Source organism: Malurus melanocephalus, unplaced genomic scaffold, assembly GCF_030028575.1.
Source record: "Malurus melanocephalus ecotype Western Australia unplaced genomic scaffold, MMel_1.1 scaffold_39, whole genome shotgun sequence".
NCBI classification, from domain to species: domain Eukaryota; kingdom Metazoa; phylum Chordata; class Aves; order Passeriformes; family Maluridae; genus Malurus; species Malurus melanocephalus.
Window position 1 is genome coordinate 3265150 of NW_026623271.1, and position 15158 is coordinate 3280307.

At 36.6% G+C, this 15158-nt stretch overlaps 1 protein-coding gene across 1 annotated transcript in view; it reads right to left on the reverse strand.

Moving 5' to 3' along the window:
• Positions 1 to 15158, reverse strand: part of COG5 (component of oligomeric golgi complex 5) — a 170758-nt gene that overhangs the window by 90393 nt on the left and 65207 nt on the right. The window contains exon 7 of the mRNA XM_057364529.1: positions 11660 to 11790. Within this exon, the coding sequence (XP_057220512.1) occupies positions 11660 to 11790 (131 nt within the window). The remainder of the gene's footprint in view (positions 1 to 11659; positions 11791 to 15158) is intronic.

Here is a 15158-nt window from a genome sequence, read left to right on the forward strand (position 1 = left end):
GCAGTAATAACCAGATCTTCTATAATACTGATCACTTACAAAAGACAACTATATTTTTTGGACAAAAATCAATAGGATTTTAGAACAAATCTCCAGGAAAGAGTAAAACCTGCAGTGCAGGAGAACATATGGCAGCCTCCCATTCTCCTTGCTGGTAACTCCTACTACAGCACACATTCCTTCCCAAATGCATATGCATTCTAGCTTTGCTCATATACAGTGCTGGAGAAGGAAGGGGAAAAGACTGAAAGGAATTCATCTTCCAGCTTCCCTTCCTCCCTATTCCTGGAAGGGAAGTGCTGCACAAAGCACAATCTGAGCTCTGGGGGGGACTGTGTATCAGCACCCAATCCCCAGTTAGATGTGCTTTGTGACMAAGAAGAGCAGGATGATACATGGACACACTGCCCCTCTTGCCCCTGGTGTGAGCACTCGCTGCATGTTCGTGTTCCACCAGACCGACAGAGGCAGAACAGCAGTGCAGCTTCAACATGGTTCAGCAAACATAGTACAAGGGATAAATTCTGSCATGAATTGATTCAGCCTAGATTGGACAAAACATTCTCATGACTATTTTTGCTACTATGTTGTCTCTGTTACCCTGTAGAGATGCTCCCTAAAGTGTGGGCTTCTARAAACGTATGCTGAGGTACTTCCCAAGTAGTCCTGTTTTCCCAACAGTATTCACTGAGGATTTCATCACTCCYTCCTTTTTTACAAGCCTTTCATTCTGGCAAGCACATGGTGCATGGAGCAGAACAATGGCTCAGAAAAATTTTTGAGGTGGACCTGAACATCTGGATTTCTGGAATGAGATGTCTCCAAAGACGTCTATGCTTTCCTTTCTTCCAACATGTTAACCCAGYAGAAATGCTGGGCCTGCTTCAAGATGTAAATTACTCATTATTCAAGTAATTGCTCAAATAATCATTATTGTACACAATGAAATATCACACTTGGTTAAAGAGTTTGTAAAAGAGCTGCCACCAAAATTTTTCAAAGTCCATTAATGAAAACTGGAGGAGTTTTATGGTATTACRAAATACAGTCAAGTTAGAATGGAAAGGCACAGACTGAACTTCATCGTTTTAATTAAGTATCACAAACATCTAAACTGTTATGAATACAGTGTCTCCCCTTTTTTTGCTGGTTTTATAACATTAATCTTTATTTTATGCTATTTGTTGCAGCTGTCATTTAAAAAAAATTCAGACTAGCAAACATAAAGCAGTACCTTGTCAGAAGAAAAATAGTAAAGGAGAAAATGATAGGGATGGATCCTCTGGGAAAGGCACTGAAAGAGGTCATGGCACAAAATTATTGTGCAAAATCAAGCACAGTTTTTAGTTAAAGAAGCTTAGTGACTTCAAGGAYTAAACTATTTTCAGTTAAATATGTATAACACACATAGTTGTAATAATATTAAATAATTTACTTAAGTTAATTCTACCTTTTCCCAAAGAATTTTAAGATAAAAAATAAAAGGCAACAACTCCCAGTTAGGTATTAAAATTTCAGCCAAAGCCATTTTACTAAACACTTGTATTACCATATGCTTCACATTAATATTATATGAATTATTGAAGACTGATTAAATATGCATGTGTCTGTCCAAGCAGGTTTCTCCTCAAAATGCAGTCTCTTGCTTTTTTCTTTTCCAGTATTTGCTTAAAGGCAGTATACTTTAGTCTACGCCTCATATCAACTAATTATGAATTCCTTCCACCACAGTATACTACCTGCCACTGAGAGAAGGAAAAGGGAATGTTTCACGCTCCATTTGCCGTTGACAACATCTCAGTGGGGCTGTCTGCTTTGCAGACTACTCTGTGGAACACGTGTCCAGCAGACGTACAATTAATAGTCAGGAGTGCTAACAGATGATCAACAAGAAACATCACACCCTTGGCCAAGCCACCCCAAGCCCTGAGCCAACGCTTCCTTCAGCAGGTGCAGGGGATGCTTAACAGCAACAGAGACAGGAATTTTTGATGCTGCTGGGCTCACCTGGGCCGTGGGCTGATCTGCAGCAGCACTTCAAATACAAATAAAGGGCTCTCAGCTGGTGAGCTCTGCTGGGGTCTGAGCTTGGAAATCAACAGAGGTAATACAGCAGGATGTTCAGTCTGAGAGGACTTCTTAATTTGGGTGCTTTTGAAGGCAGTTTGAAGCCTAGGGAAATGGAAGTGTATTGGTATCSAGCTGAAGGATGGAGGAAGGCAGGTTGGCTCTATGCCCTAGCCATGGACACCTCGATGGAAGCTGCTGCCATTGCCACCACTCCAGTGGAGACAGTCAGGCAGTCCAAATCTGGAAAACAGATCCTTTCTCAGTTCTCTGCTTTAATATGATTCGTAGAAAACAAAAAAAAAACAAAAAAGAAAATCCAAAGGAAAGGAAAAAAAGGTTCTCTAACCTGAAACTAATCAAATTTGAAGGTTTTACGAAACCAAAGCCCCTAATATATTGTAACACAGTATGTCTTYATACTGCTGCATCACAAAAAAGAAAACCTGAGCATTTTGTTTGTTCTACTAATAAACACTTCATAACTTCARTATCTGGTAATGAAAATCTTTAACTTTGTAAGGCCTGAATCCGATCCTGAATATTGCAGGAGTTCACCAGAATTGGCTGTGGAGYGAAATGCAGGTGAGATTGCTGCACAGCTGCATGGACACGGAAMAGCTCAGAGCTGGGAAGGCAGAATCCCAGAAAGAGCTGCTACTGGGAAAAGCGGAGGATGGAAGGCAAGGGGCCCTTCCATGCSCAGTTAGTGAGTACCCTGTGATCACTCCCATACCTGAAAACTTTCTGCTGAACATAAATTAAAGAATTAAAATTTACATTCATTTTACAATGCTTTTTCTATTTGACCTGAAAATATTTCAACAAATGAACAATTACAGTTGAAGATATTACTGGTTGAGAAAACAGAAGCTCACAGGATTTAAGAAAAATAACATTATTTTCATACCGGGAAAAACGCATTTTCTGGAAACAAGGCCAGGGTTGTTAAAMAGGGCCCATGTTGCCTAGTGATTAAAACATAGAAACTTACAAAGTGAAATACCTGTTAAGAATCTTCCTGTTTTCCTCTTGTCATTCAGAACTTTTCTGTACTTGCCCATTTGCAGAATGAGGTTTGCTAATACCTGACTCAAACCCCTACTACCCACTTTATGAGGAATTCTCTAAAGAATGCTGCAAAATTGCAACCAGAATAATTAATAAAAAAAGGATCAATATTCAGCAAGTAACATGTGACACAGGGTCCTCTGAACATTTACAACAGCAAACAATATTCTAATACTGAGCAGGAAAGCAGGAAAGCCCTGGATATTACTTTTATTTTAAAATCCTTCTATTTTCAAAATGTTGCTATTAAACTTGCCCATATGTTCCAACAACTACAGCTCTCATGAGTCTTCTATATCAATGGTAGTTGAAAATAGTCTTGGAACACAGATACTTGAAAAAAKTTACTATTTGAACTACATTAGCACAGTGCAGCTACTGTGCTGCACTGTGTTTTTATTCTCTCAAAAACCTGTTTCATTGTGTAGGGAAACCATCACAAGTTAACTTGTTACTAACTTCTTCCCTATTTTGCTTTGGTTTCTTTTCCTTTYATTTTTCTTTCAGTACTGTCCCAATTTCAACATAAAAATGTTTAAACATCAAGTATCTTAAATGCAGAACATGTACCTTTTGTACCTGAGGTACAAAATATGAAAAGAGGCCGAATACTGAACAATCAGTCACACACTATCATTTCTACCTGCATGCATGATGCTTCAGGTTATGGGCGCTCAGATTCCCAACAGTTTGTTAACAAGATCTCCATATTTTCCCTCTACATCAACACATTGCATATCCATTTATCTCAAAGAGATATCTCTTTAAAATATTACTCATGTCTTTACACTCAAAGCGTATCTCCTCTGATTTAGCAACCTGACCTGTTAAAGTGATGTCAAACATCTAATAAAACATGTACTACTACAGCTGGCATGTCTCCTTGCCTGCTCTTCAATAATCATCTTTTGCTATAATCACTTAAATAACACACGACATATTCTGTTAAGTTGTGCTAATCTTTTCTTTCTGGGTACATTAAGTTTCCTTGTGTTCTACAAATGATTCCAATCAGAAAATACACCTTTACAGCATAACACACTGAGGTGAAGCAATGGCTGGAGATGAAATTTARAGATTACCAAAAAGAATGACTTTTTTGTTGTTGCAAAACATCTAGTGAGCCATTAATACAGAGGAATAATTAATGGTTCTCTTTTCCTATGAAACTGAAAACACCTTTTGCACCTGTATAATAAAATACAGAGCTAATGCCTGAGGAATTATACATAAAAACATTTTATCTTTTATTTTTTATACTATTTTTGTTATTGTTGTTACTACTGCTTCTAAAACCAACTCAATACATGTTATGCCAATATTCCACCATTTTTTTTAATGCACATTTTTAGCCCTTACATGCAGAGGTTGCAAGCTGCAAAGTAAAAGTGAACTATATCAAAGTCAGACATYCATTTTAGCTCTTCCAAGATTCAAAACATTCTATCATCTGTTCCTATGGAAACTGAAAGGATATTCTAGGTTATATCAGTATCAGCCGATTATGCTGCCGAGAAATTTGTGGTTTATTTTAATCCATAGTTCAGAGGTATAAATTCATGCTTAGTGTTTAGCTTGGTGATTTTGAATTACTGAGGCATGGTTAACACTTCAGTTCCATTAGATCATACTTTAAGATAAAATGAACTCCTTTTAGACCAGAATAGTAAAACGAAAATTTCATAAGGTTCAGTTAATCCCCAAGAAGTTTACCATTCCAATACAGGATATAACTAATATATATTTGGAAGATATTTTTGGGTTGTTAGATGAGCCATACGTTGCAGTATCACRTCTTAATAGATTAGTTCAAGGAAAGAATAATTTAGATTTATAGAAAACTCCTTCATGAGTGCCATACACCAGATGGCCAAATAAAGGAATCTGATTTAGCAAGTTAACAAGATCATGAAAATCATAACCATAAGACTGAAGATGAAAAATAAAATTGAATTATGCAACATGAGTGTTTCTACGACAAAGAAACTTAAAGGTTAGGATAGAGTAAAACTTGTGAAGGCATTTAAACACATTAAGTGAAAATTCTCCATATGTATACAGAGCTACTGTAAAAGAAAGAAGAGAAACAGTGTAAGGAGGGTTTTAATTAAACAGACTCAAATGCCATTGTGATCTTTCACAATGAAAGCCAATATGACAACTATAACATGTTGGAATAAGTCTTCTCTGTCTAAACCAGAATTAGAAGAAACAGTAAAATGGGTGGTTAACATGAATTTAAATAATGAGCTTTGGATTTCTTACTCCATCTTCACTAAACAAAACCAGATGATTTAAAGTCAACTACAGCTACCACACTCATCTTATGCCAAAAGTGGCATGTAGGTTCAATTTTTCCTCATTACAGATAAGACTTCAGTCTTCTTACTCTAGATTCAAATAATTCACTTCAAACTGAATATTCAGAAATACCTTCTATTTCTATATCGTACTTTAGTCAATCACTTTATTATGAATAGTTGTCTCAGTTTAGTTTCCATYAAGATCTCCTGCAGGGAATCACAATTATGGTATAATAAAGGAAACGTAACAAGTACTACCTAAACTGTACTACACTGGTTAAATTTTTTACAGTAAYGTGGTTAAATTCCAACTTCTAGCTTTCAAGATAGAAATAAACATCAGAAWAAAAAGAAAAGGAAAAAGGAGAAAAAAAACAATGATTACTTTTTACTTTAAAAAGCACATTCTGGTAGCATTTCAACTCTAGTTATTGCAGGCTTCTTATGAGGGTAACCAACAGTATATGGATAAAGAGATGAATGGCTGTGAGGCAAATTGAAGGGGTTCTTTTCTCTTTTTTTCCTACTTTATTTGCTACTGTAATGATTATTTTGTAATTATGCACACCTACACAGTTATGTACATCTACGTAACAGTAATCAATCCCACTGACATGCTGAAGTGCATGAGGGCTTGTATTATTTAAAAGGTATGACAAAATATGACAGCTAATACATAAAAACAGCAAAGGGCAGGCAAAAATATCTGGAAACTAAAACTGTGCTTTTGACTAGCTCAGGATGTCAGTGTGGGTAATGTAAGAGATTCTAAGCCAAATGAACTAAAGATGAATATTAAAGTGGCCACTACACAGCCATGGGGTACATGAAATGCCATCGTGCTACAACATTAGACTTAGTTCTACAGTCAAGCACATCTCCACAGGGATGACAGATTTAGAAAGCATATTCATATACCTGCAYTGTCCATTTGACCATGAAGTATTCATCTGAAGATGACACTAAAGCAGCAAAACCAGCAGGCATACTTTGATTTAAATCAAAGTGCTAAAATATCATGAACTAATCTAGAAGGATGATTCAGTGCAACACATACTCTTGCTAAAGTAGGCAAGATTGAAAGAAACTGAGAAATTCAAGACCACAGAACCCTGCCCAGAGAATCACGCACCAAGAGCCATCCATACTTTTGGCAGTAGTAATTAGAAGCAATTAGAAAAGACAACACTGTGATATTTTTCCACATTTCATCAAAAAAGTGAGAAATGGAGCCCAATGACAACCATTRTTAATATCTCAAAATCTAAAACATCTTGAAGTGCATTTGCACGACTGGAAAATGCTGCCACAGGATTGAAAGTGCATGTATCACTTAAGACCCTGGACAGTAGATTGAACACTACCCTATGAATGACTTAAGAATAATTTTACCAATYTTGCCACAACCCTGCAAGCTGTGGTAGATAAGCACTCAGCCCACAGGGCCCTGAAATGAAATATGTTATGCAACTTCTTGATGACTGTGTCTGGAAAACTGGTCAATTATGTACGTACTTTCCCCTCCAGTCCCTTGGGGATAAGAAACAAGACCTATTAGAGATCCTTGACAAGAGGTTAATTGCTAGTCTATGAGAGATCTCAGATTAATTTCACCAATCTTGCCATAATACACAGAAGCACCTAGCTTAGGGAACCCTGAACTGAGATAAATTGAGCAACTCCTGGATAATCACRTCCAGACAACTGGTTAATTATGCAGACACTYCATCCTCCCCTCACTTTTCTCAGGCACTAAATAGCATTAGTCAAGAACACTTATGCATATACATCTAGTTAATAATTTTTAATGTCAAAAAAAGCTGTACTTATTCAAGAAACAACAACTGAGAGCAATGGTTCAGTATGAAAAAGAATGCAAAACAGAACAATTCACAAAACAAATTCTTCTCAATGAGTTACAATATGAACACTCAAAATACCATCAAATATGTTCAAARTAACAACATAAAGATGTTACACTGTAAATAACTAAGAAACTTTTGTTCAGATCATACTGTTTACCTATTTGTCCTGTGTATACAAATCCAGCATTTKAACATGTGTTTAGGATTTATTTCTGTGCGGGTTTTTTCCCCTCTTCCTTATTCTGTGAGGTTATAATTAGCAAAACTCTTCATTTTGAAAGAAAATAAATGTATGTATTTAAAAAAAACCTGCAGACACAATTTAATAAAGGATACTTATTAGGCTTACACCTATTTTTTTCTTTCTCTAACTTGATCAGAACACTTCACTACATGATCACTGGAGCAATTTTAATTAATTATCGCTGAATTTGACTCTCTCCAGATCCATGCTAGGCAGGTAAGTAGATTTGTCCACACYTTATATAAGGGAAACTGGACCAAAAAAACCACATACTTTATCTAAAACCTAAAAAACCCAAAATTCTTCACATTTCTAAAGATTCTTCCAGGAGACAAAGAAGGAAAATTTTTACTCTGTGGCCAAAAATACAGAATGTCTCTGTAACACACAGAATCCAAACCCAGGGAAATCTGAGTTCTRCTCTCATTTCCACACCACATCCTGCTAGACCTAAATGGATATTTATATTTTAATCAATCTKTAATGATACCATTGACACATCACAACCTATATTCTAATTATTACAGTTTGTATCAGTAAAGCCACAAGCAAGAACATAGATTCCTAACATATTTCACACATGCAGAGATCTATCCTTCATACGGAGACCCACAGCTGCTGTTTAAAGCACTGAAACCTAGCTCAGAACGAGGGTTACCTTTTCAGAGGGTAAAGAAGATGGAAATACAGCTCTTCTGCACACCTAAAGCTACCAAGGTTATCATTACCAGATGCAACTAAGTTTTATCATTCCTGGCTCTAAGTCCCACACTAAGCATGGCAATATTCAGCAGAAAGGGTTTGAAACATGAATTAAGTTGCAGAGAAGGTCTTCGCATTTTTAAGTACAGCAGCCACAACACTGTGTTTGGAAAAACTGTTCTGCCTGGAACTGACTATGGTAATCTTAACAAATTTATCTTTTCCCCAGTAATTTCTTGCTATTCAGACCTGCTTTACACAATATTGATGCTGAAAACAGGGGTGAAGTGGTACCAAGAGCAAATCTAGATCCTTCAGCCTAGGGTTTGTCACGGGAGCAAAAGAAATGCGAGGGATGCTTCTGGTGGTTACAAGATGCATATATGTATCCTTTTTTAATTTTTAAAGCAGAAAACATTGSTGCCCCTACTGTTAGAAGGGTGGCTTTTAATCAAATTCTTGATGCACCTCTGCTAAAGCAGCCATTCCTGCTTCCTACGCTGCCATTAGCCTGCTTACACTAGGAAGGGAAGCTAGCAAGGGGTTTGTTTAGGACCAGAAGGTGAGGATGGGATTAGAATCCATTTTCTTGGAATTGTTCTGTGGGTCACAAAAGACCATCAGTCTGTGYTGTGCACATTAGGAGTGCCAACAAAGCTTACAAGACAATAACAAACCTGCTTGTGGCCACTGGTACTCCTGTGTGGTCGGTTTGTGTTACTGGTATTACTTTTGTCAACAATAGCAAAGAGGGTTTACTCTCTCTAAAAGGATTAGGAAGATAAGTGTGGTTGGCAGCTCTATGAGAGCCTGTTAAGTCCAGACACACTGACAGACACCTCTAGTCTAGACCCAGATGGCAGCTTTAAGATTCCACCAGGAACAGGAGTGGAAGCCTTCACTCCTAAAGCAGGCAATAGCTAATACCACACTTACAAAGGGGGAAGAGAATTTTTTCTCATTTTTTTTCTGAGAAATACACAAAAACCACAGCGGGGGATATGCCATWAAAACATGAATTACATTGAAGAGAAAAAGACAAAGCATTACTTAGGTGTAAGCATCTGCTTCCACATGCTACTGCTGGATGTTATTTGGGGGAATCTGCACACAGCTCATCAGCATGTGATTTATACATCATAAAACAAACAATCAAAATTTAAAAAACAGTCTCTTTCCTAAACAAAGGGGATATATAAAAATGTTAAAAGGAGCAGTTTAGACTTTTTAGCTCTATTCTTTTTGTCAGAGGAACTTCTAGCAGCAACTCTGAAAAAAAACCAGCTGAATTCTACATTCACCAAAATCTAATGACTTTTGTTTAAAACTAGATACTTCCAGTTTTACTTTTTTTAATTTCCACTTCCTGCTTCCCTTCCAGGTGGACTCTCTATAAAATGGAGAAAAGGCTAATTTTCCTCTTAAGGCATTACTGGAAAGTGCTAGGTGAAATATAGAAATATATCATGCTCTTATGTAGGTGACTGATCTCATGTATTATTTACACAGCAGATCAAAACAAGGATGGAAACTAAAATTGCAATTGCAAATATGAATATCAAATAACTGAAGAAACACCTGGATAAATACAGATGCTCTATTCCCAAAGGTTCAGACTTAGCTACCAGAATACATACTAGCAGGAAGACAGTTCATCTGAGGAATTCTGCAGTACCTAATGCAGAAGAAAAGATGAAGGTCCCCTGCTCTCTTACAGGAAATGTCTGGGGCTGGAATGTATAGATGTAAATCAGCTTGTCAATAAAATACACAGGATCCTCAAATAACAGGATCAAACACATRCTATTCACTAGTCACATCTCAAATTCTGGATTTCTTGGGCAATGCCTGCATGCRTATTTTTTAAAGCACACTATTGGTCACAACATTAAATTCACAAATCATATCCAACAACAAACCTGCGATGCACAGCCCAACACATCTTCATGAAAACATCCTTATGACTAAGCACTAATAATTTTCTTCCAAACRCTCTTCAATTTGTTGGAAACAGGCCTCTGGCTAAAGCACAACAGGCATATACTTTAATAATCTCTTGATTACCTGGAGACAGCCTGGAACACCTAATAAATCTCTCTATTTTTCAGGTGGAGTGGGATTGATTTCCCCAGGGTTTCTTTGTCAGTTCCATTTTAGTACTTAATATGAAGAGAAAATTATCAGAGAAGGTCAAATTTGACAAGAAAAACTAGGAGTTCACACTGATGAAGACTTGCTGCATTTCAAATAAATGTCCACTTGCTTTTTCTCAGGCTCTATCTTCAGTCAATCTTTATTTAACATCGTATATGCTTCATAGCTTGCAAAAAGTGCAATCACAGCTCGGCAACATGCTCAAATAGCCAGAAGTTTCAACATTGGAACAGTAATCAAGTGAAAAATGGGGTGTTTTCTTCCTACCACTTTGTTAACAGTAAATAGTCAAATGTATTTTCCATAACCATGACTTCTTACTCCTGAAAATTTTATGAAATGACAGGTCTAAGTAAAAGTTTGAGACATGCTGATAATTTTAATCCTCAATTGTTTAATGAATTTATTCAACAGATTTTATACTCTATACACGTTCTATTTTCATGTCAATCTTCAATAGTATAAACAAATGCTATATTGACTTACAGAGGAGTTTAACCCTTGGTAACAAACAGTGTAAAAATGTTTTGTTCTAAGCCTTTTTTTCTCTAATTTAAGATCCAAATTTTATGGAAACTTGTACCAAATTTCTCCTCTTACTCTAGCAATGGGAATTTAAAATACTTTGGTTTTTAAAGAATATTTAAAAATACAGACAAAAAACCATTACATTTTAAAAAGGGAAGAAAATAGCACTAAAGACACTGCAAAAAGTTAATAGATGTAGCCAGGTTATTAAAATGTAGATAATTACATTTAATATTAATGARTGTAACTATGCACATTCATTTTTATTTCCCTACAGTGAATATTTACCTCAAAGTTTAAAATGCTCTTTAAAGTTTCAATGCAAATCTTTCAGATCTTTTCAACATATTTCTGCACAGCTAAAATGCAGCAATCTTCTTACAGTTTTAAGAAACTGCATTTTTCATACTTCCCTATAAAGCTTGGCAACATTGGCAATGCTGTATATGGTATTGAATGTATTCAGCTTTTAGGACAGCGTTTACAGTTAAAGTTTTCATATCAGCACCCACTTTCTTCCCAACTACAAGGCCAGATCCCGCAAAATTTTATTCTCATAAATACTGTACAAGACTGGYTTCATCAATTTCTTTGAGAATTTCTCACATAAGACCTTTTTCTTGCTTAATTTACACTGAACAATGCTACACAATGCAAAAGAAATCAAGATCAAGTTCTTTTACACTCCATTTTTGAAAGGAAGTAAAGAAAAATTTATATCTTACCTGAGTCTCCACACCTTGCTCAAGCAACCTTTTAGCCTGGTTTTCCACTTCAAGACGAGCTCTTGCAATAAAAAGCAGGTCATTTTCAATTACTTCTATTCCAGACAGATCTATCCCTTGAGAAAGATAATCTATAAAAGCAATGAAACATTGATAAGCATGACACAGGATAAGAGAACATTTTAAGCATGTTAAAACATTTCACAGTTACAGTCAGTTCCCAGGCACATTTTTGTATAAAACACTTGACAATACAGTACATCGAAGTAATGTCTTATACCACTAAAACTGAAAATCAAAGGATTATTACTCAAGAAAATCTGGATATTGAATACACTGAATTTACTTCAACACACTTCTCTAGACCCAGAGACTGCTGGAGAGGTACAAAACGTGGTTCTAGGAGCCGCAGAATCAAAATCACAGGCCAGAAAGGGGCACAAAGTCATACCCTTGTCCCAAAGAATTAACTAGATCATTAAACTTCTCTAACCAGATATTCAAATAAGAATAATTTCCTCTAAGATCTGAAATTAAGATGCATTAAATAGTTCAAATTATACTTCATATATTTAAATTGCACTTCTAAACACTTGAGATCAAACACAAAATAATGTCAAGAGAGGAAATTAATATTTCTTTTTTCTTTTTAATCACAGAATCATCACAACATGTATTACCATTGTGGAAATCACTATCAGTAGGATAGCTACAGATTACTGGGGTAGRCTGGCAACTGCTGCAATAAAATCTATTCAAATTCAACTTTTCTCAACTTTTTTCCCCWCCTTTTCTATCTTTCTGGATTTAAGTCAGCCTCATTCCCCATGACGAGGTAGCCCAGACCTTTATTGCTTACCTCCTAGACAATGCAGGACTACTCTTATTTACACAGTTTTCAACATTTTGCTCAATCAAGCAGGTTTTCCACTGCTTCTTTTGAAAGATCAAATAAAACTAACAAAACAATGGCCAAGGCATCTCACACAGTATCAGATACTTCATAAGATGATGTTCCACTATTTYCATTTATAAGCAGCCCTCTATGACTTCCTAATAAAGTTATCTTCCTTTTAGTCCTCACAGTAAGTTTATTAAGGCACAGACTTAAACATTTTAACTAAGCCAATTGAACTTTAAAAATCTTTGCCAAATAACCTTTCACTTTAGTAGCCAATTATTTTTGTTTATYCACAATAAATTAAACTAATTCTCAGAATAATTTTAGCAATCACATGTTCACAACTTAACACAAAATTCCAAGTGAATTACTTCACAGCTATGTAGAGAACATCCCTGTATCTGCACATGAAAAATACTAYATAAGAAATTGAAACAAAAAGCTTACTGAAACACTGCATAAAGCTTACTAAGGCATTAAGGAAATCAACTCTTTTAACAGTACGGTATGTCAAATAGGTTTTAGTCTACTAAGAATAGGTCTGCAAATGTTTTTGTCTGTATGCATCTGTTAAAAATGGATCAGAGGAGTCAGAGATCAGCCCAGCAGCAGGACAGCACGGGCTATTCATGAAGCCCTGTGTGTTGATGTGTTTACAGAGCTGCTTTTGCCACGGGCTACAGCAGCCACACTTAGCCATTACTTCCCTGCAACTTTTTGCTGTGACTAAGCTCCATCTCTACAGGTGGTGTGGCATAGGAACCCATTAAAACTAATATTAAACTCCCACAAGTTCCATTGTTCAAGTCTCGAATGTGAAGACTGGTTTTCTGACCCCTTTCTTTCAGCTGTACAAAAAACAAAGGMGTAAAGCACTATCACAGATTCAATCTACTGCCATAGTAAACTCTGAAGAAGTTTCTTGACAGCATGAGATTGAAAAAGGTGCAAATRTTACTAAAGACTTACATATACCACAAATACAAGAACTATTGCATAGTTCATTTATGGCATCAAGTTATGTTCTGGAAGCCCAGGCTGCTTAAACAAACAATTAAAATATGGTTATGATCTTCTAAATCCACAGAAAAAAAATCTGAAGAAGATAACTGAAAAAGATACCATTTCTTCCTGCTGCGTTTTATCTCGAAATCTAAATTAAGTCACTTCAAGTGCTAAAAATCTAATCCTTCTGATGGTTTTAAGAAAAGAACAGAAAGACCATGCTGCTTTGGCTTCTYCAAATACCTCCATCTGTGTCTCAGACTGGCAGCCACCTCCTGCTAAACTGTTAAAATCTGCAGCTTTGTTCCAAATTTTCTGCAATTCTAACAAAATGTAYTGGGACAATGCATTTCAGCAGGACTTCAAAACAATGCACCTTTCTGTGCGTTCAGTGGTTAGCTGTCCTCCTGTGTATGCTCCTAGTTGCTATTCTAACAGTAACGAAGCTCTAGCGATTAAACAGTTTTGAAAAGAAAAGCAGTTTTCATAAGGACAGCAGGTCTATGGCAGAAACACCTGCAAGTGCTTTCCTGCCGTTCTTATGTGAGAGCAGAAGCTGCAACACAGGCGGGATATGTGCCTTTTGATTACTTTTGTAATCTAAGCAGACAACATCGTATTAGAAATCTCTGGACTTGTGTACTCTCAAGAGTGATATTGCTATCCTGGGCAGCATAATGAAACCRAGCAGAAGGGCAGTTGACATAAGAGCAGCCAGAATGCCTGTGCATTTCAGATCTGTTTTATTTAAAATATTGCAGAGGAACTCACACATTCCAATTTTAGCTAGTAAAGAAACCCTGTCAAGTGAAACACAACAAAGACACTACCAGTTATTAACTCAGGGACTAGCAAACGTAGGATTTTGCTTCAGGCACTTGTGTGATCATTATTCTATTTCTTGCCATGCACAGTCAGTCAATAACACTGTGGTCATGATCAGAGGTGAGTGGATCATGATGTGTAAGGTACAGGAAGTAAGCAAAAACGATGGCTCACTCCTCATGAGCACAGACTCYGGGGATTGGTGTCCAGCTTTCTATCTGCTTTAACCTTAAAGCTCTGGAGTAAAACTATTACTGTATTAACCCTAACAGATTTAGTGTATATAACTGACATCTCTCTCTCCCTTAACAGATTTAAAAAACACCTATATAACATTTTGTTACCCTCGGGAAGATGTGTGTTTTAAACAAATTGGAACCTAAGTATCTTGTAACACCATGTGCCAGGGCTGSAGCAGCTATCAAGGCATCGCCCTCACAGCAGCACCACACGCTGCTCCAGCCACTTATCTGCACAGCCAGGGAGCAAATTACAGGAGGGAGCTATACTCCTATAGCCATTCCCCTACCTCTCCTCCCTCTGATAATGCTACCTCTTTATACAGSTTCATGAACATAAAGGCAAATTCTTAATTCTCTCATAGGGTCTTGCTATTGCTTCCTTTCTATCACACCCTATTAAACTTGGAAAGCACAGCTGGATATTACTTTTTAAGAACTTAAAATACAGACTGCCTGCTGAATCCTTTTCTTGAACAAAAAATATTGTATGCCAAGGCAGAATACACTGAGACCTAGGAATAAGGCA